Source organism: Anabrus simplex, chromosome 11 (genome assembly GCF_040414725.1).
Source record: "Anabrus simplex isolate iqAnaSimp1 chromosome 11, ASM4041472v1, whole genome shotgun sequence".
Lineage (NCBI taxonomy): Eukaryota > Metazoa > Arthropoda > Insecta > Orthoptera > Tettigoniidae > Anabrus > Anabrus simplex.
The window spans coordinates 83,617,499-83,641,865 of record NC_090275.1 but is presented as its reverse complement, the minus strand read 5'-3'; the positions used below and the strand labels follow the sequence as shown (position 1 = coordinate 83,641,865).

Genomic DNA, 24,367 nt, shown 5'->3' with positions numbered 1-24,367 from the left:
AATCAATTGTGACTGGCAGTAGGTAAGGGGATTTGCCATTATAATCTAAACTCCTAAACTCGACTGTGACTGGCAGCAGTAGGAAATGGGGCCAACTCGGACTTCACATGAGAAACAATATATGCCGACTTCCCCGTGGTGTTTCTCGGGTAACACTACAAGCAATGCAATGCAAACTGATGAAATCATCATCGCCATAAGACCTATCTGTGTCAGTGCAACGTAAAGCCAACAAAAAACCCACAAACTGATGAATAAACCTTACTCACAATGTGTAATGGTATTTTACCTAGAATTCCATAGCAAAGCACAGGTACAATGAACTAGTGTCAGGCTTTATGAGGTGGTCTCGAAGAAAAGATAAGAAAACTGTAATCTGCCCATGTCTTAAAACCAAGAAGATGCCACGAGTCACTCACAGTACTGTGACTTATTTATTACTCTTTACATTTGCAAGAATCCTTATATTATTCCCCCCTCGTATTATTTATATATAAAAAATGATAAAAAGTCCGATAATACTTCTTTGCAGAACCAAACTTTCAATCATTACAGAATCAGATAATGCTTCACCTACTCTAATTCTCTGGGTTCTGTTTTCTAGAAAATTAGCCGCTCATTCAATCACTCTTGAGTCTAATCTAATAGCTCTAATTTATGAAAGTAGTCTTCCATATACTATCGAGAGCTTACATGCAACACAGGTCAAGCTGACTGGCCTGTAATTATGTACTTTATGTTTATCACCTTTCATTTGTTCACTGGAGCTGCTATAGTAACTCACCATTCATTCGACAGAACTCCTTCATGCAAACAGCAATCAAATAATTATTTCAGATATGGCACTATAGTCGAAAGCACTTCCTTTAGTACATCCCTAAAAATCTTATCAATCCCTGCTGCTTTTCTAGCTTTTTGTAAATGTTTGTAATATCGTACTTTCAGTACTTCACCACCTTCTCTACTAGGACATTATTCTCGTATCCAGTTATCTTTACATACTGCTGTCTGAATATGCCTTCTCTAAGTCCTCACATTTACAGTCCCAGGAATGTCCATTGTGGAACCTATTTCTGCCTTAAAATTCATATGACTGCCAATTGTGTTTGCCATCATATTATCCATTGCTGACCATGTAGAAAAAGTAATGCAGTGCAGTCAGTCTTACAGTCAATAGTATTTTGTACGAAGAAGGAAAGCAAGTTCAAATACAAAACTACGAGGGTCGTTTCATAACCAACAAAAGGAGTGTAAATCCAGTCCAGGTAAAGGACCTAATGGCAAAGGGTAATCAAAAGATACTTAAGTAGAAATCATTACTTCATTTTTGGACATCTGTGCATTTGCATGGTAGATCCTCCACTGCTCAGGCAGCGGCACACCTGCCTCCCACCACTGGATTCCGTGGTTCAAATCCCAATCACTCCATGTGAAATTTCTTCTGACAAAGCTGAGGCAGAAGAAGTTTTTCTCTGGGAACTCCGGTTTTCCCTGTCATCTTTCATTCCAATTTATAAACTTCACCGTTGGATCTGTATTGACCTTCAATCAAATTTAATTGAGAAAGAATTTCCTCCTTTTCAATACCTTATTTGCCCTAGGACTAATACCTTATATTAGTTGAGGACATGTTTCATCTCGTATATGAGACATCTTCAGCTAACAAAGTATCTAAAATTGACACAGAAAGCAAAACATGTCAATACAGTAACCTTTTTAAAAGATTTAAAAACATCTTTGTCTCTAGTAATTCTCTGTTTATAATGATTTATGGTGTCTTCTTGCTCTGATTTAAAAGTTCTTATTTAAGTTCCTTTATATGGAGAGAGGGAGAGAAGAGTAACATCTTTATATAACCTATCTCATAAATATCAGTGCTCCATAAGAACTTTTTTTGAAGACTATCTAATAATAATACAAATATAAATGGTCCGTTATTGGACATTATAAATTTTCCAGCCAACTCATTCCCGGGAATGGGAATCAACATCTATATCGACTATCTAATAACCAAGGTTTTATAAATATGAAGATACAATGTGTATAAAAACATCTCAGTGGTGTGAATCCTTTTCAATTGAATGCATATTACTTTAAATTTCATATGTCCCCACAGTGGCACATTTGACTATAATCTTCAAGACTAGATTATCACCAAAGGAATATTTTAACGTTTTTTGAAATGATATGTATGAGGATGTCTGTTAAAGAGACAAAACATGTCCCATTAATTTTATTATCCTGAACTGAATTTATAATTATAGTATTGCAAAGGTAGAATTTTCTCAAAGAACCAAAATACTGTACTTGTATTCAGTTGACAATACAGGCTTTAATAATGAATTAATTCTGAATCACACTGTACATACTGGATTTACTATACTCTCACAGGTTTGGAAGATATAACAAGGTTGCTACAACTGATCAAATGACCTTTATATCACTGTTTCCAGACTGGCTTTGGTGGATGAAAGATAAAGCTGGGTGACCTAAGAGTATCTTATTTATAACTTGGAGGTAATGGACAAGGAGGTGCGATAAATGGCAGAGATTTGTCACAATGATGATATAAAGACTACACAGAAAACCATTAAAATGTAGTTAGTGGGACTAAAATCAGTAACATTATTAAATACCAAATATTCTGAAAAAAAAAAATTGTTAGATACTTGGTTATTTGTGAGTAGAAACAATTATGCCTCATGATTAAAACTATGCTTGTACTTTTACATTTCTTCAGCAGTACAGTAGAGTCTTGATAATTCGAGGCCGAGACTACTTCCAACTATAGAAAAATTCAGACTTACAAAATCACATGGAAAAGCCTGTGTACATGAAAATTTTTAGTTATACTAAACATTAGAGCACTGTAGTTTAGAAAACAAAAACATACATATGGCCTTACACTAACACACATTGTCAAGTGTGATTTGAAAATATAAAAATGAATTAAACATTGCAGAGCCTATTTCAGTAGTGATGAAAACGCACATTCCATTCAATTAAAAAGAAAAAAAATGTCAAGCATCTTCTATTTTAACGAACTTCACCATTTCCAAGTAACAATGTCACGGCACCATCTAAACAGCAGGTTGTCCTTTGGGGTCGCCTCTGACTGTTGTTCGACATATCGCATTGCCGCTTCTAGTGCAGCGAGCCCCTCGCTATGGCTCATTAGCGGTACAGTATCTATCACATCCTTGTAACTTTCACACTGCATTGGTGCACTCATCGTTTCTGTGATGAGAGGCATCTGTAATTTCTAGCTGTTCATCACCTTTTAACCACTGCAGATATTTGTCTTGCCGGTGTTTTCACAACCTGGATGTTTTTAAGGTCACACAAAGGTTGGACGGACATCTTCATCAATGTTCTCCTCCTCACTTTCTTCAAAATTTTGTTCCTTGACTTACCTCCCGAGTGTTGTGTTCGGCTTTCAACTCGTACAAGGTACTTGCACTGAAACTGATTATTATTTCTGTTAATTTAAATTTTATCGGCGTATCAAATTATCAAGACTCTAAAGTACTCAACATGACCTAATGAGCTGGAAATTTATTTTCAAGTTAGTGGTGATACTTAAAAAAAGTTCAGCATCACCAAACAACCTGAAAACCCACTATGAGACATGAACACATGCTGTAGCCTTACAAGAGAAATATATCTTGAAACTAAAAATGTTGTTGTTTACTATGGTCTTTTTAGCTTAGGGCTATATAATTATCTGACAAATGTACATGAATACAGAAATTTGTACTAGTAACTAGGCAAAATGACTTTGTATTAGTACTTAACAAGACTATTGTCGCGGCCACCAAATTAGGCGGGTCAGAGAAATTACACTGTTGCCAAGGATAGGTAGCAACTGAAGAAGAAATGTCTAACTGAACACATCATTTCGGAGCACGAGGCAAGTTGTTCTCTCTCAAGCTCCTGATGTTACTTCATATAATGTTTTGAAACAAATTATACTACAAGCTTCAGAAAAGACTGCTGATTTCAATGGTATAACTATTTTCCATATAAAACACTTTAAATAATTATTAAAAATAAAATCTTGAACGAGTAAGTTTAAATCCGTAGGATCATGTATTGAAAATTTCAGTAAGCGGCCAAGTTTTTATTTCTTCAGCCAATAAAATTTTGTCTGCGGGAAAAATGTAAAAAATTACCTGACTTGTATTTTTTATCTGAAACATATTTCCGTGAGTCTTGTAATTTTCCTGGAAAATGGCCCGGGAAGCGATCCTGTAAATGTCGCAAGCTGAGGCAGTTCGGGGCGCGCGCACCAGCACAGGCTGCAGGACGCTGTAAATACTTTCGAATTACATATTAATCTGTATCAGTTTTATTACAACTTTAAATATTTGAATACTGAATATTGTACTGAGTAATATAGAAAAAGAACTACTTTAAAGAATAGGTTTACATTAATTTACAATGAAGTAAGAATCGGTTTCTAGCTTCAAGGCAGTCTAAGATTTCTTAGTCACTGTCATCACTCATCTCACTATCTGTCGAGTCGTCTTTTACACTGATGATGAATGGCTCCATTCTTTCGTCTCTTACTATTTCCTTGGCCCAATCGTCTGTTTGAAGATTTTCTGCGCGATTGAAGCACCTTTGCCAGTCTGCAGCAGTCACACGGTCTATGGCTTCTGATGTGAGTTTTTCTACGTCCTTTATTTTGAATGTCTTGTTCCTCCCTGCCACTTCTCTCTTGACTTGAGCCCAAATCAATTCACATTCACTATCCATCTTTAACTGCACTTACAGTGCTAGCTCAACAGCTGCATGACAGGGAATGACTCGGGTAAGGTGGCCTGGAGCGCACCGGCTTCAGTTTGACAGCACTGCACGATCAGCGTTGCCAATCCGTGCCCAGAGGTAAGCGACTCTCGACCATCTGTCGCTTCGCTGTTCCCATATCTGACGACAGCGCAGTTTTCCTCACCCGCCTAATTTGGTGGCCGCGACAATAACTTTTTTTGCACACTTATTCATATTCAGACTTTTTAAAGAGAACATTTAGATGCTTACACGGTAAAAATCTCATCTCTTGTCTCGAGATAAAATGGATAAGGTTGGCTCATAAGAATAGTCCAGTACAGCATGCACGCATGCGCGTACACATGGGAGAGGGGGTGGGGGGAGAGGGTAGTTGGGCCCACACTTCGTGGAGAAAAATTAAATTTTTATTACATTTTAACTGTCTGAAACTGGCAATTATTTTTTTTAAAAGCAAATTTGACAAACCCTATTGTCTTTTCAGCTTATTATTTCCTTTAATTTATTTAAGAAAAATACCTAGCAGAAATACGCAGAAAATGTCGTTCGTCGCAGCTAACCAATTTATACAGCACCACAGCAAGTAGTGGAGACCTGCGGGGCATGTTCTGTGACGAACGGTAGCGGGGTGTATATTTTTTTGTCAGGGTCACCGGCTTGCTGCACGCATTCGTCGATCTGGCAGTCTCACTCACTCAATGTATCTGTTCAGTTCTATCTAGTGTCTGTTACTGTGTTAGCGTGTAGTCAAATACTAAATGACTTTAATTGCATACCTGCCAACTTTACAAAATGAAAAATTAGGAAATTTTGATATGAATCAGGAAAAATCAGGAGATACAATTGGTCAAAACTGCTTATTCTACATGTCTTGTGCAATACAGGAGTACTATGATATATATTATAACACTTATCATCTCAAAACCAAAGCTATACAAGGCTACAAGGCTAATAATTACAAATCTCTATTCCTTCACAGGAAGTATGTGAGTGAGATGATTGGTCTGTGATAAGCCTTCTGAAAATATTAGGAAATCATGCTCCACACGTGTGAATCAGTCATACACTTAGATGCTATTACTTAGCAAATGCATGGATTAATATATTGCATCACACGCCCATGCATAATGTGAAGCGCAAAGCTATTTTTATCACGTAAGAAGTTAAAATTTGCCAGAATTGTCTCCAAATGGCTCCTAAAATCTCTAGAAAAGTCACTAGTCACTATCTTTTAAATTCTGTCACTACATTACTTAAATATACTCCAAATCTAGCGACTAGTCTCTAGAATAGACTAGACTGATGTGAATGAACACGAACATAGCACGCGAGAATAAGAGATTTACAGTCGTCATATGTGTGGCGGTATACAAACATATATATAAACATCGCACATTTGCGCGCATTTCTTATAGTAATAAACGTCTATATTTCATTTGAAAGCGACCAATGAACGAAGGACCTTCAGCCACTGGCGTACAATGCTGAAATAGCAGGATTTGAAAACAAATGTTTGAAGTTCACCAAAAAATAAATAACAGAATAATCAGGAGGCGGGAAAAACTATCAAAAATCGGGAGTCTCCCGCCTAAATCGAAAAAGTTGGCAGGTATGTAATTGTATAATCACGCTGTACTTCTATTTAATTGTAATACATGCGTTATTATTGTTCCTTTTGGTGAAAGTTTTATTGTATAATGCTATTGCTACACTTAAGCTGGTAGACTGTCAACCCTCTATTGAAATTCGCTCGAAGAGGATCAAAAACTTACCATTTATAGCAATAATTTTGATATCTACAACTACCCCCTCCCCGCGAGATATCCCGTGGACCTGGGGACTTTTTGTTGTCTATAAATATTTGTGCCCCCTCCCCCCACTTCTAATTCCCGATCGCCGCTACTACACATGCACACACACACACACACACACACACACACACAATAAATAAATAATTTATAAGAGCACAGTTTTCTCAACCGGGTGCCTCTGGAGTCAGGCTCCTCCGATGATGTTTCTTGATGTGATTAGTCAAATAATTACGAATCATAAAACATGCCCCACACATTACACAAACATGCGATTTTTCTCCTGTGTGCGAAATCAAATGTCTTCTCAAGTTGCCCATTTGCCGATAACACTTCCCACACTCCTTGCAGGTGTGTCGTATCCCCTCCATGTGTGTCTTGATATGTTCTCGAAGACTGTCTCGGCGAGGAAACTCTTTTCCACAGACAGTGCATGGATGAGGATTGAGGACTTCATGAATCTTCTTGTGAGTAGTGAGGCTGTCAGGTCGAGAAAAGGGTTTGTTACAGATTTTACAGATGTAGGGGCGCAAACCTGTATGCACACTGAGGTGTTTTTTAAGACTATTGCGATGAGTGAAGGCCTGGCCACACTGCGTGCAGGCATACGGCTTCTCGCCCGTGTGTGTTCTGCGGTGAGTCACCAGGTAGTCTTTTCGCGAAAACGTTTTCCCGCAATCATGGCAGATGTGCGAGCGTTCTCCAGTGTGTATTGTGAAATGCAGTTGCAAGTGGGCCTTGCGAACAAAGCTGGCTCCACATTCAGCACAGCTGTGCTGTTTTTCCCCAGTGTGCAACTTGACGTGCTTTGTTATTGCATACTTTGTGTTGAAGACTTTGTCACACTTCTCACAAGGGAATTCTCCTATCACTGTTGTCCCCAAGCTGTAAAATGAAAAAGCACTTTAGTGAACAGTTATTTTACTGACATTTAATTACACAGAATTAAATGGCAAGGCCATACTACAATACATGAAAGCAGAACGTAGAATGATTTTCTGAAGCTTGATATTAACACGTTTGCGGCCACTCCATTATGGGTAACCATTACTGCGGTACCTTAATACTTTTTTTTTGCTTAACAGAGTTTATTTCTGTTTCCTTATCCATTTTAGTTTATGATTTGAATTATTTCAATAATATTTATATACATGGGAGCCATGACACACACGGTGCGTCAGCAGCACTACCGATGAGGATTTCGCATGCAGTGCCGTTTGATGCAGCATATGCATCGTGACAGATAATGAAGTGAAATCGGGGAAAGAATGTTTTGTTCGGTTGTAGATATTTACTTGTATTGCATAGGTTGAACCACTTAATTTCTTGTTTCAATGTAATCAGTTGTAGATATTCAATAACATTCCTACGACAGATCAATACATTTTTTAACATTTCTGACAAAAATGCTGCGTGGTAAAATCCGTGTTATTGCTGTGTGAACAATCGTTGTACAACAGACTTAGTCAATGCAGTAACCTCTAATAGTGTGCTGCAACAAACACAGGTAGATATGGCATTGTTTGGAGTCAATTACATCTGTCTTTTGCAGAATTCCACGAAATATTGCTCAAGACACAAGCCTGGCTGTCCTGGACACTCTCTACAGTAGAGCATGTAGTCCTGCACCACCGCCCCCTTCTAACACATTCTGCACGGCTTCCGCAATCTACGCCCATTCTCCACACATTTACCGGCAAAATATGAAAATGTGTTCCCGCAGGAGATGTAACAGATTTTCGGAGCCTACGATACGGTACTTCTTCCGCTGAGAAGGCCCTGCAAGCCCACCTATTCTCTGTTGACATCACAGAAAATTAAGACGAATTGTAACGAATACAGAGAGAGTAACAAACACACGTAGCAAGAAGTCTACTGTTGCAAATACTTCTAACTCATAACGTTACAAGCTATCTTTGTCACCGTCAAATGATTCCACTATTATAAGCCTTTTCAACTAGAATATCTACTAACTCACAACTTGCAACATTTGAGCATTACTTCAAATTTTGAGATGGTCCATAGAGATCCTATTTGAAACTGTTCTTCAACTTCTATTCTACAACTTCATATCCTTAACGTGTTCTACAACTTCACCATATGCCCCTGACTTTCATCTTTTATCTTCAAGATTATGATTAACTTCGGATCTCTCGACCAACCTTTGACTTTTATTCTCTCTTCTTTACTTTGATTATAGACGATTTTTTGCCATCGTCTAATTATAACCGCCAGACTATCAACTTTATTTTAATGCAATCTTACTACTTGTTGTATAAAAATCTGTTGTTTTATCCATTGCACTTATTTTAGCAGCCTTCTAATGTTAATTTTGTTAATACTTCCACTATTATCTCATCACATTGTATTTTTAACCATCATTGTTATTTTTAATGTTATTTTACTTCAAATCTCCTCAAGATTTAAAAATTCATTTCATTATTACATGTTATTTAGACGCTTATTTTTAATTTAAGGTTAAGACTATGGTTGATGATGCCTTCAGGGAAGGCGAAACATGTACCACTATTAGTTAACAAATTTATGTAAATCATCCAAGACTAGACTTTGTATTGATTAGGTGGTCTAATAAATAACTTACTGTTATAATTTCAAGCAACTACAAGTAACTAATCTCATATGTATTCCATATTGAAGATAACTAAGTAAGTTTCTTTCAAGAATAAAAAGCCGTTCAGACGCAACCGGAACAAGTGGATCCAGCTAACATCCGACTGGATAATTACAGGCAATACTCATAAATCATCCAAAGGGTAGATACCAACGGGAACATTAATCCGATAAGAACGGCACAAAAATTCCAAGAAACATTTTACCATATGAGCATCTAACTAATGAATGATTTGACAACATGTTCCAACATACATGTTTTTAACTTCTAAAATAGCAGCCTACCATTCAACTACACTCCTTCCTAATGGGATATTCAAGCTCAACAAGATCGACATTATACCATGGTTCCGGTTTTGTAGCTGCCATACTTACGACATAGGTGATCATAAGCACCTTTGGATGAACATATTTTTACAAACTATCAACCTAACGATTCATCCAACAGTTGGTGAAGTTCCAATTTGCTCTTTGAACAATTTTTTGTCAATGTATTATAGTTTTAATTGCTTCCTTGTCTCAAATTCTGGGTTTCAATTAATGAACATATTTTAAACCTATGTAAATATCATCTAAAACACAACTTTTTGTTAAAAAAAAAAAGTTAAGTACAAGACCATTGTGTTTAGTTTTAAGTTCAAATGTTTAATTGGATTAAAAGTGTGACTTCAAGATTATCATTACGCTGAAGATGCCCAAAACTGGGGTGAAACATGTACCTAATTAGTATATCTAATTCATGTAGGATATAATCACTACAGAATATAATTGTATTGAATAGGTGGACACAGAAAATTTTATTCTTGAAAGAAATTTACATAAAGTAACTAGCACAAAAAAAAAAAAAAAAAAAAAAAAAAAAAACATATTTTAAAGAAATTATCAATATTTACAAAATGAGAGTGAAATTCATCACTGCTAATATCTATTGTCTTTCTTTTGAAAGCTCATTTGTCACAATTGGTTACTTATGAGCTCCGCAAAAGGGATCTATACTACTGAAATAATATACAGTATATGATGAAGAAAAATTGTTAGTTTATCCTTTCACTGTCTTGTTCTCCTTTATTACAGCCTGTCATTATCAGACAGCAGTGTTCCTACACTCCATGTATATTTTTTTTTGCACCTAAATAAAATTCAGAAAACTCAATCGTCGCTACCGGCGTGCTAGCCGGCCAGTGTTTTGGGAAGGTGCAGTATCCTAATGATGAGCCCACACCGCACTGGGGCGAAACAATGGTAATTTTTTATGATGGAGTGTCCTGAATTTTATTTAGCTATCTCAATCGGAAGCCATACTTTTGGTCTTTTTTGCAACTGTTAATCTTGGGGTCACTGGCTACAGGACCAAAATATAATATGGATGTGACTTTCCAGTTCAAAAATTTCATATTCATTGGTCAATATTCAAAACCTCAGCCTCTTAGCTAAGAAGCCAATGACTATGAAACCTGGCCTCCACACCCCTTGAGATTAGATCGAAACATTATATACTTACTCCAAATCTTCAGCATGATCAGTGTCTTCTTGTAACTTTTCAGTTCCTGTAGAGTCCTGAAAACAAGTCGAAAGACTCAGAATGGTTCTTGTAAACAGTTAAACACAATATCAACACCATACAATTTCACTATCATCCTGTTTATGACTCTTCTGTAAAAACAGATCTGTAAATGCTTACGGTTCAAACATTTTCATATACTAACCAATCATAACAATATATCACTAGATTTTACAACAATGTAATTTGGGAGTTGTTGACTCCAACTGGATCATGCTTTTCCTAATTATCTAATACTTCTCATCAGTGACCCTATTCCAAGGATTTCAAAGTCACTACAGTTACTGCCAATGCTTGGTAATCGCAGTTACTTAAAAGTACTGTACCTATTAGAGAGAATCTTATCAGTTTTGTGATGGTACATATATCACAGCCCCACACTGTATTTATTAGTATCATCATCATTTCATTGGTATATTAATATAAGTATATTTGGACATAGTTATGCATTCGTAGACTAAGCGACAATTTATTCATTTCTGGCTTTTCCTGCATTCTGGTGACCAACACTTCAAACTTCAACATAAAAATAAGAAATGCCAACTTTCTTCAGTAAAATTTCCTGTAAAATAAAAAAACCTAAGCGCCACATGATTTTAAGGCAATAGGCAATAGTAGACCAACCGACTAAGCATTCTGCAATTGTAGACCAAAGCTGTCACTTGGTCTATAAATGCTTTGGCTCTTAATGTTGATGCTTAATTCTGGCAGGCTTTCGGTTTAAGAATGAAGATTATTTTACTTAATACTGTATTGGCATCTCCATTGTTTATCAGCTGCAGTATATTCTGAGTTCCCACTACGGGTACTTTCATTTCTAGCCAAGCCCTGCATGTTCTATAAATTTGAGCGAAATCGGTGGTGATGAGTAGGGAATGTCCCCTTCTCAGTCTGCAGCTGTGAATCCACATGATCTGCTGCTACATATTTCCTATTCTCCTTCATGGATGTGAAAGCTGGACCCTGGATCCAAGCACTGAAAAACGTATAGATGCCTTTGAAATGTATCTCTCTCTGCCACTGTCTTTTGTGCATACCTTGGATATTGAAAATGTCAAATGTCGAGATCCTTCATCAGATGAAAAAGAAAAATGAACTGTTACTTATTATAAAACAAAGAAAAACACAATATTTAGGGCATGTTATGAGGGACGATCAGTATCAATTTTATTACTACAGCTAATTGAAGGGAAGGGACGGTCCGTTGGTAGATGGAAAAATTTATGAATAAAGGACATTCGAAGATGGCACAGATGTACATGAGAAGAAGCTTTTCATGTTGCATTGTCAACCTCCATATGGAGATCGCATCTTAAGAAGAAGAATGCTTCATTTTTACACAATAGAGGTTTACATTAACTAATATTTCCTGTAAACTTATGGTCTTGTGACATGGACCCTTTTTCCACTGGGTCTCTCAACTACTGATCATAAGATGCAAGACTCTACATTCCAGTTACCAACCTCATTCCGTTCTTTCACTCCAGAAGAAATAATCACTTCAGGTTCTGCAAGAAGCATAGGCAGTTCTTGCTCCGACTCCTGTAAAGAAAGATGTTTTCATATTTTTTTAAAAGTTTGTGGCTATTATTTGCCTGGTGCACCCCTGGTGAGACAGACCTGATAAGGGTGGGCAGCACCTGCCGTGTATAGTAAAGAGTGTATTATTGTGGTGGAGTGTTGTGTTGTCTGTGGTGTGCGAGTTGCAGAAATGTTGGGGACATTACAAACACCCAGTCCTTGATCTGAGGGAATCAATCATTCAAGATTAAAATCCTTGACCTGGTCAGGAATCAAACCCGATGACCAAAGGCTAGGACACTGATCAGTCAGTAACAAAACCGGACAGAATAACTGTTTTGTTTTTACAATTTGCTTTACATTGCACTGACGCAGATAGGTCTTATGGCGACAATGGGATAGGGAAGGGCTAGGAGTGGAAAGGAATAGACCATGGCCTTAATTAAGGTACAGCCTGGTGTGAAAATGGGAAACCAAAGAAAACCACCTTCAAGGCTGCTAACAGTGGGGTTCGAACCCACTATTTCCCAAAAGCAAGCTGATAGCTATGTGACCCAAAACAGCACAGACACTTGTTCGGAAGGACAGAATGACAAATGCAAACTTGTACAATACTAACTCCAGCTGACAAACCAGAATGCTTGCAATTGCTACCTAATTTACCCAACCAATAACACTACATTTTAGAACTTCAACAACTCCACATTTACAGAATTCGACCATACATGAATTCTCGTAAAAGATAGGCAGCAAAGACGGCAGATGGGAACAAAAGGTAAAATATAATAAACATAATCACAGGCCAGTGTGGGTGGTGTATAAATAAAGCTACAGTGAAGGGAGAGACAAGGATGAACATAAAATGTACAAATTTACAAGGCCAACTCCTCATCTTCAAACACCACTGTTTTCACACATGGGCTCTTGCTTTTTGTTTATTATTTTCTCCCTGGGCAATTCCACTTTAGCACCATAAAGATTTTGCACCCGGTATAGGAGATGCTTATGGCTGCCTGCTTGGTGTCTACATGGGATACTCGACCGGGAGTTTGTAGTAGTGCTAACCATTGCACTATGGAGGCACTATGCGGTATCCCCCCTCCCCCCCCCCTCATCATAAGAGCAAGATATAGCAGATATGTTGGATTCAGGAGGTAAAATGGACTGTATTGCGACTGACCTATCTAAGGCATTTGATAGGGTAGATCATGAGAGGCTATTGGCAAAAATGAGTATAATTGGACCAGACAAAAGAGTGGCTGAATAGGTGACTATATTTCTAGAAAAAGAACTCAGAAAATCAGAATAGGTGAAGCTTTATCTGACCCTGTAATAATTAAGAGGAGAATTCATCAAGGCAATATTATTGGACCTTCATGTTTTCTTATATATACAAAGGGCACTAGGAAAGTTTTGCAATATACAATATACAATATACCTGTTATGGTGAGGTATGAAAAGAGGGGTGAAAACCGGTCTAGAAGACAGCAAGGCGCGACCTTCACACCAGTTGCTACCAAGCAGTGGGACTGATAGCAAGTTAAGATGTCAGTGTGGTCTAAAGGTGAATATCGCGCAATTACCCGCTACAATTTTGCTCATGGATTAACTGTTGACCAGTGCCTAGAGGAAATGACTCCTGTGCTGGGGAAAGACTGTCCACATTGGACAACAATTTTCCGCTGGTACAAAGAGTTCCAGAGGGGAAATTATGGGGTTGAAGATGATCCTCACTCTGGGCGACTGTCTGAATCGGTGACCGAGGAAAACATTGAAGCTGTGGGGAAAATGTTGCAGCAAGAGAGGCAGTTGACATATCGGCAGATAGAAGAGACTCTCCACATCCCTGCACCAGCTATTCATTCAATTCTACACGACCATCTCCATGTTAGAAAGGTTTGTTCCCTTTCAGAGAAATGCTAAAACAGTTTGAAAATGGGACTTCGCATAACGTCAATAGCATCATTACAAGTGAAAAAACTTGTCGGCTTTATTATTACGATGTCCCAACAAAATCCCAGAAAAAGGTGTGGCTGTTTGAAGATAAGGGTACTCCTGTGACTGTGTCAGTAAAGGAAAGGATGATTGCAGTATTCTTCACTAAACAGGGCATCCTGACTCGGGTTGTGCTGGAAACACAAAGGACAGTTACTGCGAAGTGGTACAGTGAGACTTGTCTGCATCAGGTCATCCAGGCTCTCAAGCAGCTCCATCCAAGGTCACAGCTCAACACTTGGCTCTTGCATCATGACAATGCTCCAGCACATCGTGCTAATGTAACAATGGATTTTCTTGCTAGATCAGGGTTGACTGTGCTTGATCACCCTCCATACAGTCCTGATCTTGCCCCATGTGACTTCGCACTCTTCCCAGAAGTGAAGATGAAGCTGAAAGGGCGGCGTTTTGCATCCGACGATGAGCTTCTGGCAGCATGGGATCAAGAGTGTGAAAATGTAACCGAAGAAAAGTGGCAGAGTTGGTTCAGTGACTGGTTTCGACGTATGGAGAAGTGTATTGAGTGCGGTGGAAATTATTTTGAAAAAGTCTACAGTGTTCACTCAGACTGAAAAACTTTCCTAGTGCCCTTTGTATATAGATGATATGAGTAAAGAAGTGGGATCAGAGATAAGGATTTTTGCAGATGATGTTATTCTGTACAGAGTAATAAATAAGTAGCAAGATTGTGAGCAACTACAAAGTGACCTCGATAATGTTGTGAGATGGACAGTAGGCAATGGTATGACAATTAGCTGGGTTAAAAGTCAGGTTGTGGGTTTCACAAATAGGAAAAGTCCTCCCAGTTTTAATTACTGTGTTGATGGGCTGAAAGTTCCTCATGGGGATCAGTTAGCACAAGGTTTAATATAAGGAAAAATCTTCATTGGGGTAATCACATAAATGGAATTGTAAATAAAGGGTACAGATCTCTGCACATGATTATGAGGGCATTTAGGGGTTGTAGTAAGGATGTAAAGGAGAGGGCATATAAGTCTCTGGTAAGACCCCTGTTCCACTGTATGGGTCCCTAACCAGGATTATTTGATGCGAGAACTGGAAAAAATTCCAAAGAAAAGCAGCTCGGTTTGTTCTGGGTGACTTCCGACAAAAGAGTAGCGTTACAAAAATGTTGCAAGGTTTGGGCTGGGAAGACTTGGGAGAAAGGAGATGACCTGCTCGACAAAGTGGTATGTATATTAAAAATAGTATTTTTTTTTTCTTCCACCTATTCAATACAATCAGTCATTAAGTCAAGGTTTAATCCTCATTAAATATGAAATGGTACATGTTTCACCCCTTTTAAAGGGGATCAGCATATCATCACCTCAAAACTGAACCAGTTTGACCTATGACTACTAAAAGAATTGTTAGGAACATTTAAGAATTTAACTTAATATGCAGGCATTATGTAAGGAACCAGATTAGATACGAGAAGAATTAACGTATTGATGGCTGAGGCCACAGTCAAATGTAAGTTATAACTTAATCCTCTACTGCATGAATTATTTTTCGTTTTCGTTTGGTGAAGAAAATTTCAAGCTTTACATTCAGTGTTTTAGATATACCAGCAATTCTTAACTCGGGCTAATAGCTTAACACTTGTATGTGATGTGTATTGCCATAATGGGATATATATATATATATATATATACACGAGCATGTAGGGGAGGAAGTAGGGGAAGTGCATGTCGTAGTGCGTACTGCAGGCATACTATATATATATATATATACATACATACGTACGATTTTTCACGATTTCACGCTAAGCTTCTAACATTCAAAGACCGAACATTACTGCCTACTGGCCATGGATACGTATTGCAAGGTGCAAGTATACTTGTACGACCGTAAATCAGTAATGTCTTTGAGGTTGAGACAGAGGTACTCCTGAAGCCTGTGGTAATGTGATGGGGAGGACCCACGTAAAATAAACGGTGGTTGGTACGCCTGGATGTTGACAGGGTGGAAGAAGTACCTTTGGTTGTAGGACTGTTTTGTCTTATGTTATGTAAAAAGAAAAAAGAAAAAAAAACAAGGCATCACTGGCATATGTGTTTAATTGACTGTACAATTGAAGGTGTGCTGTAAAACTACCTCTGTCTAGGAGTTGTTGTAAGGATATGCAGGCATTATGTAAGGAACTAGATTAGATACGAGAAGAATTAACATATTGATGGCCGAGGCCATAGTCAAATGTAAGTTATAACTTAATTAAAACTAAATGCTACAAAATGACAATGATAAGTAATTCTCCAAGTTAAAATATTTTATAAGACTTAATGAGGAAATACATTCCAACGTAATGAAGTTTGGCGTAATGTTTAGTCATATACTACGTTTTTGTGTTAGTTCTTATTTCGAAGGGATTAATATAAGTTCCAGTGTTTTTAATTTGCAACTTGTAGAGACAAAAGTTACTTTCTTGTCACAAATCTAGGTTAAAACTATTATTGAACTTAAAATTAGCGACATCTTGATAAATTTGTTCTGAGCTGTCAGTGGAGAGATGGCGTGGAATGACATTAGTAGATGAATAAGTCTGAGTGGTGTCCTTAAAAATAGGAAAGATCATATTATGAAGATAAAGTTGGAATTCAAGAGGACAAATTGGGGCAAATATTTATTTATAGGAAGGAGAATTAGGGATTGGAATAACTTACCAAAGGAGATCTTCAATAAATTTCCAATTTCTTTGCAATTATTTAAGAAAAGGCTAGGAAAACAACAGATACGGTATCTGTCACCTGGGTGACTGTCCTAAATGCAGATCAGTAGTGACTGATTGACTGATAAAAGGAGAACTTCCCCAGGAGCTGTTGGCCTGGGAAAGTGGATTGACAACGGGAACCCTAACCAAGTCTGGTATTGGTTCTGTGCTAGCCTCTTTATTTTGATCATTCCTATCCAACCTCCCATGGTATTAGGTTTGATAGACCTAGAGAGTATTACATTTCCACACCCTTCCTGGCCCTTCCCTTGCTTTAGCCAATTCCTTCCTTCTTTGAAGTGTTGGCCCTTTTCTGCTGATTGCGGTCAATAGAGGATGGTTGCCCAGTTGTACATACTTTCTCTCACAACAATAACTGCCACCAATCACAAGATGTATCAAAACTCCATGGCAAAACTTCAGGAATGGACTCCTCAGATAAGGAGATCTCTTTCCTAACACACATATTAAGCTAACACACATCTTAAGAACTTCATTTCACTGGTTTGAATTTTAGTCTCCTCTCTTCTTATCACTGCCCAGGTCTCTGATGCATAAGTCAATATGGGTGCGCAGTACATCCTGTAAATTGTTTCCCTACACTTCTCTGGTACCTCCTTCTTCCAAACTAGATTTTACACATTCTGGTAAAATGCATTCACCTGTTATACCTGTCTGCTAATGTCAATATCCAACCTTGCATTTTGCATTAGTTTGCTTCCTAAGTATTTGAAGCTGTACATAATTTCAATGTTCTGCTGTCCAATATTTATGATACCTTTCCCCACTGTCACCTCTTGTTATTACCTTTGTCTTGTTCTTCTCTACACTAAATTTCATACTGTATTTCACAATTTTCTCATTCAGTATGTCCAGTTGCAGTGGCAAAGCGTGAACTAAGTAACGGGGTGGACAAAGATTTTTATTTATTTAAACTATTTTAATCATATTATATTAATGACTCTGAAACTAAGACAAACCCTATAATAAGCTATAACCCTACGTGCACTCAATTCATTTATAAGTATAGACTAATTAGGCAGCGGGGAATTGTCAAATAACAACATACTTTTAGAAAAAAATGCAATAATATTCACTGTTATGTAGAATTAATAAGAGACATATGAAATAAATAGATTTTCATACAAGTCACCTAAAACAATATTCTTGTAAATGATTTCAATCTGCCTGTACTTCATTTCAGCAAATATATCTATTACTCTCCTCTTGAAATCAGGTGTCTTGCTAAGATGCCACATCAATTCCTTCTCTACATATAGCTAGAGTTCCCAAGTTAGAGAGTCTCTGGTTGGCCATGAAATTCCTTAAGTAGGTTTTAATTTGTTTCAAAGCACTCATAGCGTGTTCACTAGAAACTGACGTTAACGGAATAGACAGCATCAAGTTAAGCAATTTTGTTGTTTCCGTATACACACTCTGGAGTTCATTATGATGAATGTAGGCCAATAGTTGTTGCGGTTATAATACCGTAACTAATAATGGCGGGCAAGAAAATGCATGTACTTGAAGGGTTTTGATGCTATCATTCATTTATTAGGTGTAAGTTTGCTATACTTCGTATCTGAATATTATTATTATATTTTTAGACGTGTCTTATAATAAAGTAAATTCAAATTACATTAAAAGTATGCTTGAGATGGTAGCCAATAAAAGCACGTTTATAAGTGAGAGCCAAATACTAGCCAATGAGAGCAAGAAGAGACGCTAGTAAGTCTGTCTACTGAGCGGAGAAATCTTGCTACAGGAAAGTCATACTGGTAGTTCCACAGTCAGAGCAACGCTAATGCTATCTGTAGGTGCTATCTGAAAGCTTTAAAAATCAAGGGGTACATTACACAGAATGGACAGAGTCTACTTTTGCCTACATGCTTCGTTTAACTGACGCCAGCCCGAGCATTGCCTAAGTGAGACGAAAATAATTAAAGCGGGGAATACAATGCCATGTATGTGGAAATAGTTAATGTTCTAAAAAAAAATAACTGAATTAACTAGACAATATTTTGTTCAGAAAATGTCTACCCTGTCTCCCCTAATGCTTCTCCACTGTCCAGTTGTTCTTGTACTTCCTTAGTATCCATTCCTCTCATCACAGTTTCATTACCTTCATCTCTCTACAAATGCTTCCATTAATTCCTTCACAATTCCATCCATCGTCATTTTAAATAATAGTGGTGACAACATGCTTCCAACAGGATCAATCAAGTGTAATCTCTAATTAAACCAAAATGAAAGTTCATTTTATATGTAAAGATATTGTATTTAGAGGAATGCACCAGGGAGAAAAATATCAGCAATTTGGTTATTTTTAAAAATCACAATTAAAGTGAAAAAATGCAAAGAAATAAACAAATAAAGTCATACACAGAAAGACAGCAACATGAATAGGAATATGTAATAGGAGAAACACGGCAGGCCAGCATCAGAAGAAACATTAATAGAAACGGAGACAAACATACAAAAAGACAAATAGCAAATATTGATTTTGGCCACCATATAAAGTTGAATTTTTAGTTCCCTTCATTAAGAAATAAATTTCTCTTCAAGCATGCAGTCAACTTGTGGTTAATAAACTCATAATTTTGCAAAGATAAGTACTACCAGTAAATTCCTTACCGAAGATTCATACAAGTTATCTTCGTATTGCAACTCAGTCTCGGACTTTATTCGTAAATCTTCTGCCATTATAGTTTCTAAGATTATATTTTAGATGTACCTGAAAACAAGACGTGCATTTATTTAACATACCTCCACAAAAGGAAATTAACTAAAAACTAACCAATTTCATAAATAGAATGGTCCTTGATAAATAATTTCTTTTAAATATGGATATATATACAGAACAGTTATTAGTTAGCATTAATAATCTTCTTCTTTCCAGCATTTAGTCCTACATTGGTGCTGGATCCATTTTTAAGCATGCTATCCTCCACTTCTTGCGATTAAGGGCATCAACTTCAGTGATGCCTACAAAATGCATGTTGTGGTGCCCAATTTCAAATTGGCGCGCTGTGAGGAACGTTCCAGTTTGTGCCAGCAAGTTCTGACTGATGAGCAGGCAGCAGCGCTGACGACACCACTTAGACTGGTGCATAAAGAAGAGACCCAGCAGGAGAGATCAGATCGCTGCCCAGCGGTTTACAACAATGTGCTGCATTTTTTATAAGCTATTTCATTATCACGTAAATAATATTACACCAGTCTTGGGACTACTTTCAGCCACTTAGTGGCCATCTTCAGGGGATTTCAGGAGAAACAGTAGTGTATCAGAAACATTAAAGGAACTCGGGTGGGAAATTTTAAGTAAAAGAAGGGAGAAAACTAGACTTATAGGATTATATAGAGCCTATACACGAGAAGAAGCATGGGGAGATATCCGTGAGAGGCTTCAGTTGGAAAATAATTATATCGGCAGGACTGACCACAAATATAAAATTAGAAGGAATTTTAGCAGAAGCGATTGGGGTAAATTTTCATTCATTGGGAAGGGTGTGAAGGAGTGGAACAGTTTACCAGGGGTAGTGTTTGATCCTTTTCCAAAATCTGTACAGATATTCAAGAAGAGAATAAACAGCAACAGAGAAAATAAATGAAATGTTAGAGGGCATTCGACCAGTGCAGGTTAATGTGAATAAATTAATTCCATCCCCTGGTCTAAGGAGTTTGGACAGCCAAAGTAGGGGACTGCCTGTAGGGGTGAAGTACAGTAGGGACTTTGAGGGCCCTGGGACCGCTACGGTAGCTGTAAAGGCCCTTCAGGAACTCTGAAAAGTGGTGGCAAAAGGGGCTCTGGTTAAGACGCAGCAGGTCGTTATGCTACTTAGGTTCCAGAATGGGTAAAAAAAAAAGTAAATAAATGCAATGTAAATTTTAATCTTATACCAGTTGTATAGTATCATTTGAAGTAATTCCACATACTGTATATCAGTTGACTATATTTTTAAGTAGTATAGGAGATATTATAAGTAGAATTTTGTAAACAATATAAATTTATTAGGGATGAGCTGTGTGTTTAAAAATAGAAAAAATTATTAGCATAAATTGTATAATATTGTATTTTGAGAAAATTTTCTTCTCTTGTTAATTTAATATCTAGTGCTTGACAATAATGTATTTTAGTGTACCATTTGCCACCGAGGTAGACACCTCATTTGCAAATAAAGAGATTTTGATTTGATTTGATTGATTTTGAAATAAAAATTAAACAGATCACGTGATAACTGAAACATATATACACGGGACAAAGAAAGTGTTGCAGGAATAATTATAACATAACATACATATAATAACAAAATTATGGTTGTGATCTTCTTGTCACAATATGATGTCTTTAATTTGACTTAGGACCTCTGGCAAAGAAGTAAATCTCTATAGTGAGATGTACAGTATATATATTGAGTCTGGAACAAATAAATTTCCTATTTCAAACTGGCGCGCTGTGAACAACATCCCGTTTGTGCCAGCAAGTTCCGACTGACGAGCAGGCAGCAGCGCTGATATCACCATTTAGACTACCGAGCTTGATAGCTGCAGTCGCTTAAGTGCGGCCAGTGTCCAGTATTCGGGAGATAGTGGGTTCGAACCCCACCGTTGGCAGCCCTGAACATGGTTGTCCGTGGTTTCCCATTTTCACACCAGGCAAATAAATTACCTTAATTAAGGCCACGGCCGCTTCCTTCCCACTCCTAGCACCTTCCTGTCCCATCGTCGACATAAGACCTACCTGTGTCAGTGTGACGTAAAGCAACTTGCAAAAAAAAAAAACAAAAAAAAAAAAAAAAAAAACACTTAGACTGGTGCATAAAGAAGAGACCCAGCAGGAGAGATCAGATCGCCGCCCAGCGGTTTACAACACTGTACTGCATTTTTTATAAGCTATAAAGTATATATCCGAGGCGGTAAAGGCGTGCTCGGTTCGCCCAGAAGGACGTGGGTTCGAATCCCCGTCAGGAAGTCATAAAATTTAAGAAACAAGATTTCCACTTCTGGAGGTGCATATGGCCCTGAGGTTCACTCAGCCTACACCAAAAATAAGTACCAGGTTAATTTCTGGGGGCAAAGGCGGCCGGGCATTGAGCTAACCACTCTACCCCATTACGTGCTGTGGTTAACAATGGTGGAAGCCTTTACCTTCCAATCCTCCAAGGGCCTTCGTGGCCTGTATGGAGGTGACTTTGCTTTTTATAAAGTATATATGGTTATGGGGGTATTTAGGGGTTGTGGCAAGGGTCTAAAGGAAGAGGGCATATAAGACCCCAAATTGAGTATGGTTCTAGAGTATGTGACCCTCACCAGGAAAACTTGATATGTGAACTGGCAAAGATCCAAAGGAAAGCAGCACAATTTGTTCTGGGTGATATCCAACAAAAATGTTGCAAATTTTGGGTTGGGAAGACTTGGAAGTACGGAGATGAACAACTTGACTGAGCGGTATGTTTCGAGCTGTTAGTAGAGAGATGGCATGGAATGACATTACTAGACGAATAAGCTTGAGTGGAGCTTATAAAAGTTTCTTTTTTACAATTTGTTTTGCTATTGGCTTTACGTCGCACCGACACAGATAGGTCTTATGGCTACAATGGGAAAAGAAAGGGCTAGGACTGGGAAGGAAGTGGCCATGGCCTTAATTAAGGTACAGCCCCAGCATTTTTCCTGGTGTGAAAATGGGAAACCATGGAAAACCATCTTCAGGGCTGCCGACAGTGGGGTTCGAACCCACTATCTCCCGAATACTGGATGCTGGCCGCATTTAAGCGACTGCAGCTATCGAGCTCAGTTACAATTTATTTTACGTCACACTGACACAGATAGGTCTTATGGCGACGATGGGATAGGAAAGGTCTAGGAGTGGGAAGGAAGTGGCCGAGGCCTTAATTAAGGTACAGCTCCAGCATTTGCCTGGTGTTAAAATAGGAAACCATAGAAAACCATCTTCAGGGCTGCCAACGGTGGGGTTCGAACCCACTATCTCCCGGAAGCAAGCTCACAGCTGTGCACTTTTAAAAGTAGGAAGATCATAATATGAAGATAAAGTTGGAATTCAAGAGGACAAATTGGGGCAAATGCTAGTTCAACTTATAGGAAGAGGGACTGGGGATAGGAATGATTTATTTTGACTTTAGCACTAGTGAGATGCTTGATAAATTTTCAATTTCTTTGAAAACGTTTAAGAAAAAGCTACGTAAACAACTAATAGGGAATCTGCCACCTGGGCAACAGCCCTAAATGCAGATCACCGACGATCAATTGCCTTATATGCCCTCTCCTTTTCATCCTCACTACAATCCCATTTATGTGATTATCCCAATTAAGATCTTTCCTTTTATTAACATTTAGATCCTCATAAGGAACTTTCACCCCATTATCAACGCAGTAATTAAAACTGAGAGGACTTTTCCTATATCCACACAAATAAAATTGCAGACACAGGAGACATTTTTTCAATAATTTTCACCTTTCACTGCTGACCGCTCAGGCAAGGTGTAGATTTGTAACTCAAACACCGAAGTCCGTGTTTAATAGGATGCCTCGTTCCATGTTTCTGATTTGAAGTGTGCGCCAAGTATGCATCACTTTTGACAAGCGTCAAATTCGTAGCAAATTATCATCTTAGGAGTAAACACTTAACATTTTGAAATGTTGGTCGTTATTCGAAAAATATAACAGTACAAAAGCATTAACACTAATCGGCACAATAAATTGCATTACACCCACACCTTCATATCAGTCCCACTCACTAATCAGCTGTGAAAATTAAGGTAACAGGTAGGGCCTAATCTGTAAACACAATAACCTATTTTCTTTTCAATTACGCAGCTGACAAATTCAGAGCTCTTCCAGTTTGATCAATACAAGTATTCAGCCTTGAATCATACACATAAGCAATAAAAGTTAGCACATTAATAACCCATAGCTGTCACCTCTACAACAGCTGCCGCAGAGGTATGTCACCTGCTATAATCAAGTAACAGCAATACGATTCACTTGAAACCTATCAATCTGTCATCATAACTTTTTTTAAATCTCGGTAGTATCGTAGTCGGTTACCTACGGAAATTGTAGTCATTGTTACGTTAATAATTATGTTTTATCTCCTCATAACTGGTTGCTCCCTACATTACATTGTAAGGTTGGCTGTCCTGAATTTGCGGACAAGTGGGAATAAAATGATGTACGATAGGCCGTGGTGCAACAAACAGGACGCAGCGGTAATTTTAAACGCGTTAAGGTACTGTATATATTCAATTCTCTTTGACTTGTATGTTAGTAAATAAGAATTACGATTGTTGGTTTAAGAATCCTAACATCTTGGTCATCGACTGTATATATTTTTAG

General features: G+C 37.8%; 1 protein-coding gene across 2 annotated transcripts; it reads right to left on the bottom strand.

Moving 5' to 3' along the window:
• Window positions 1-6,703: 6,703 nt before the first annotated feature.
• Window positions 6,704-24,143, bottom strand: LOC136883483 (zinc finger protein 773-like). Of its 2 annotated transcripts, none has more exons than XM_068229755.1 (5): window positions 24,080-24,143; window positions 19,649-19,748; window positions 12,253-12,330; window positions 10,729-10,784; window positions 6,704-7,481 (listed from the first exon to the last, which is right to left on the bottom strand). In XM_068229755.1, the coding sequence occupies exons 2-5, from the start codon at window positions 19,715-19,717 to the stop codon at window positions 6,764-6,766; spliced, it is 921 nt and encodes a 306-aa protein (XP_068085856.1). In that variant the 5' UTR covers window positions 19,718-19,748; window positions 24,080-24,143; the 3' UTR covers window positions 6,704-6,763. The 2 variants fall into 2 exon arrangements, with proteins under 2 accessions (XP_068085856.1, XP_068085855.1); XM_068229754.1 differs by lacking the exon at window positions 24,080-24,143 and adding an exon at window positions 23,487-23,873.
• Between the last annotated feature and the right edge of the window lie 224 nt (window positions 24,144-24,367).

Coding starts and splice junctions, on each gene's coding strand:
- LOC136883483 (XM_068229755.1), bottom strand. CDS start 19,717: ATGGCAGAAGATTTACGAATAAAGTCCGAGACTGAGTTGCAATACGAA. Junction 12,331..19,648: donor ATAACTTGTATGAATCTTCG/GTAAGGAATTTA, acceptor CTTTCTTTACAG/GAGTCGGAGCAAGAACTGCC. Junction 10,785..12,252: donor GAGTGAAAGAACGGAATGAG/GTTGGTAACTGG, acceptor ACTTGTTTTCAG/GACTCTACAGGAACTGAAAA.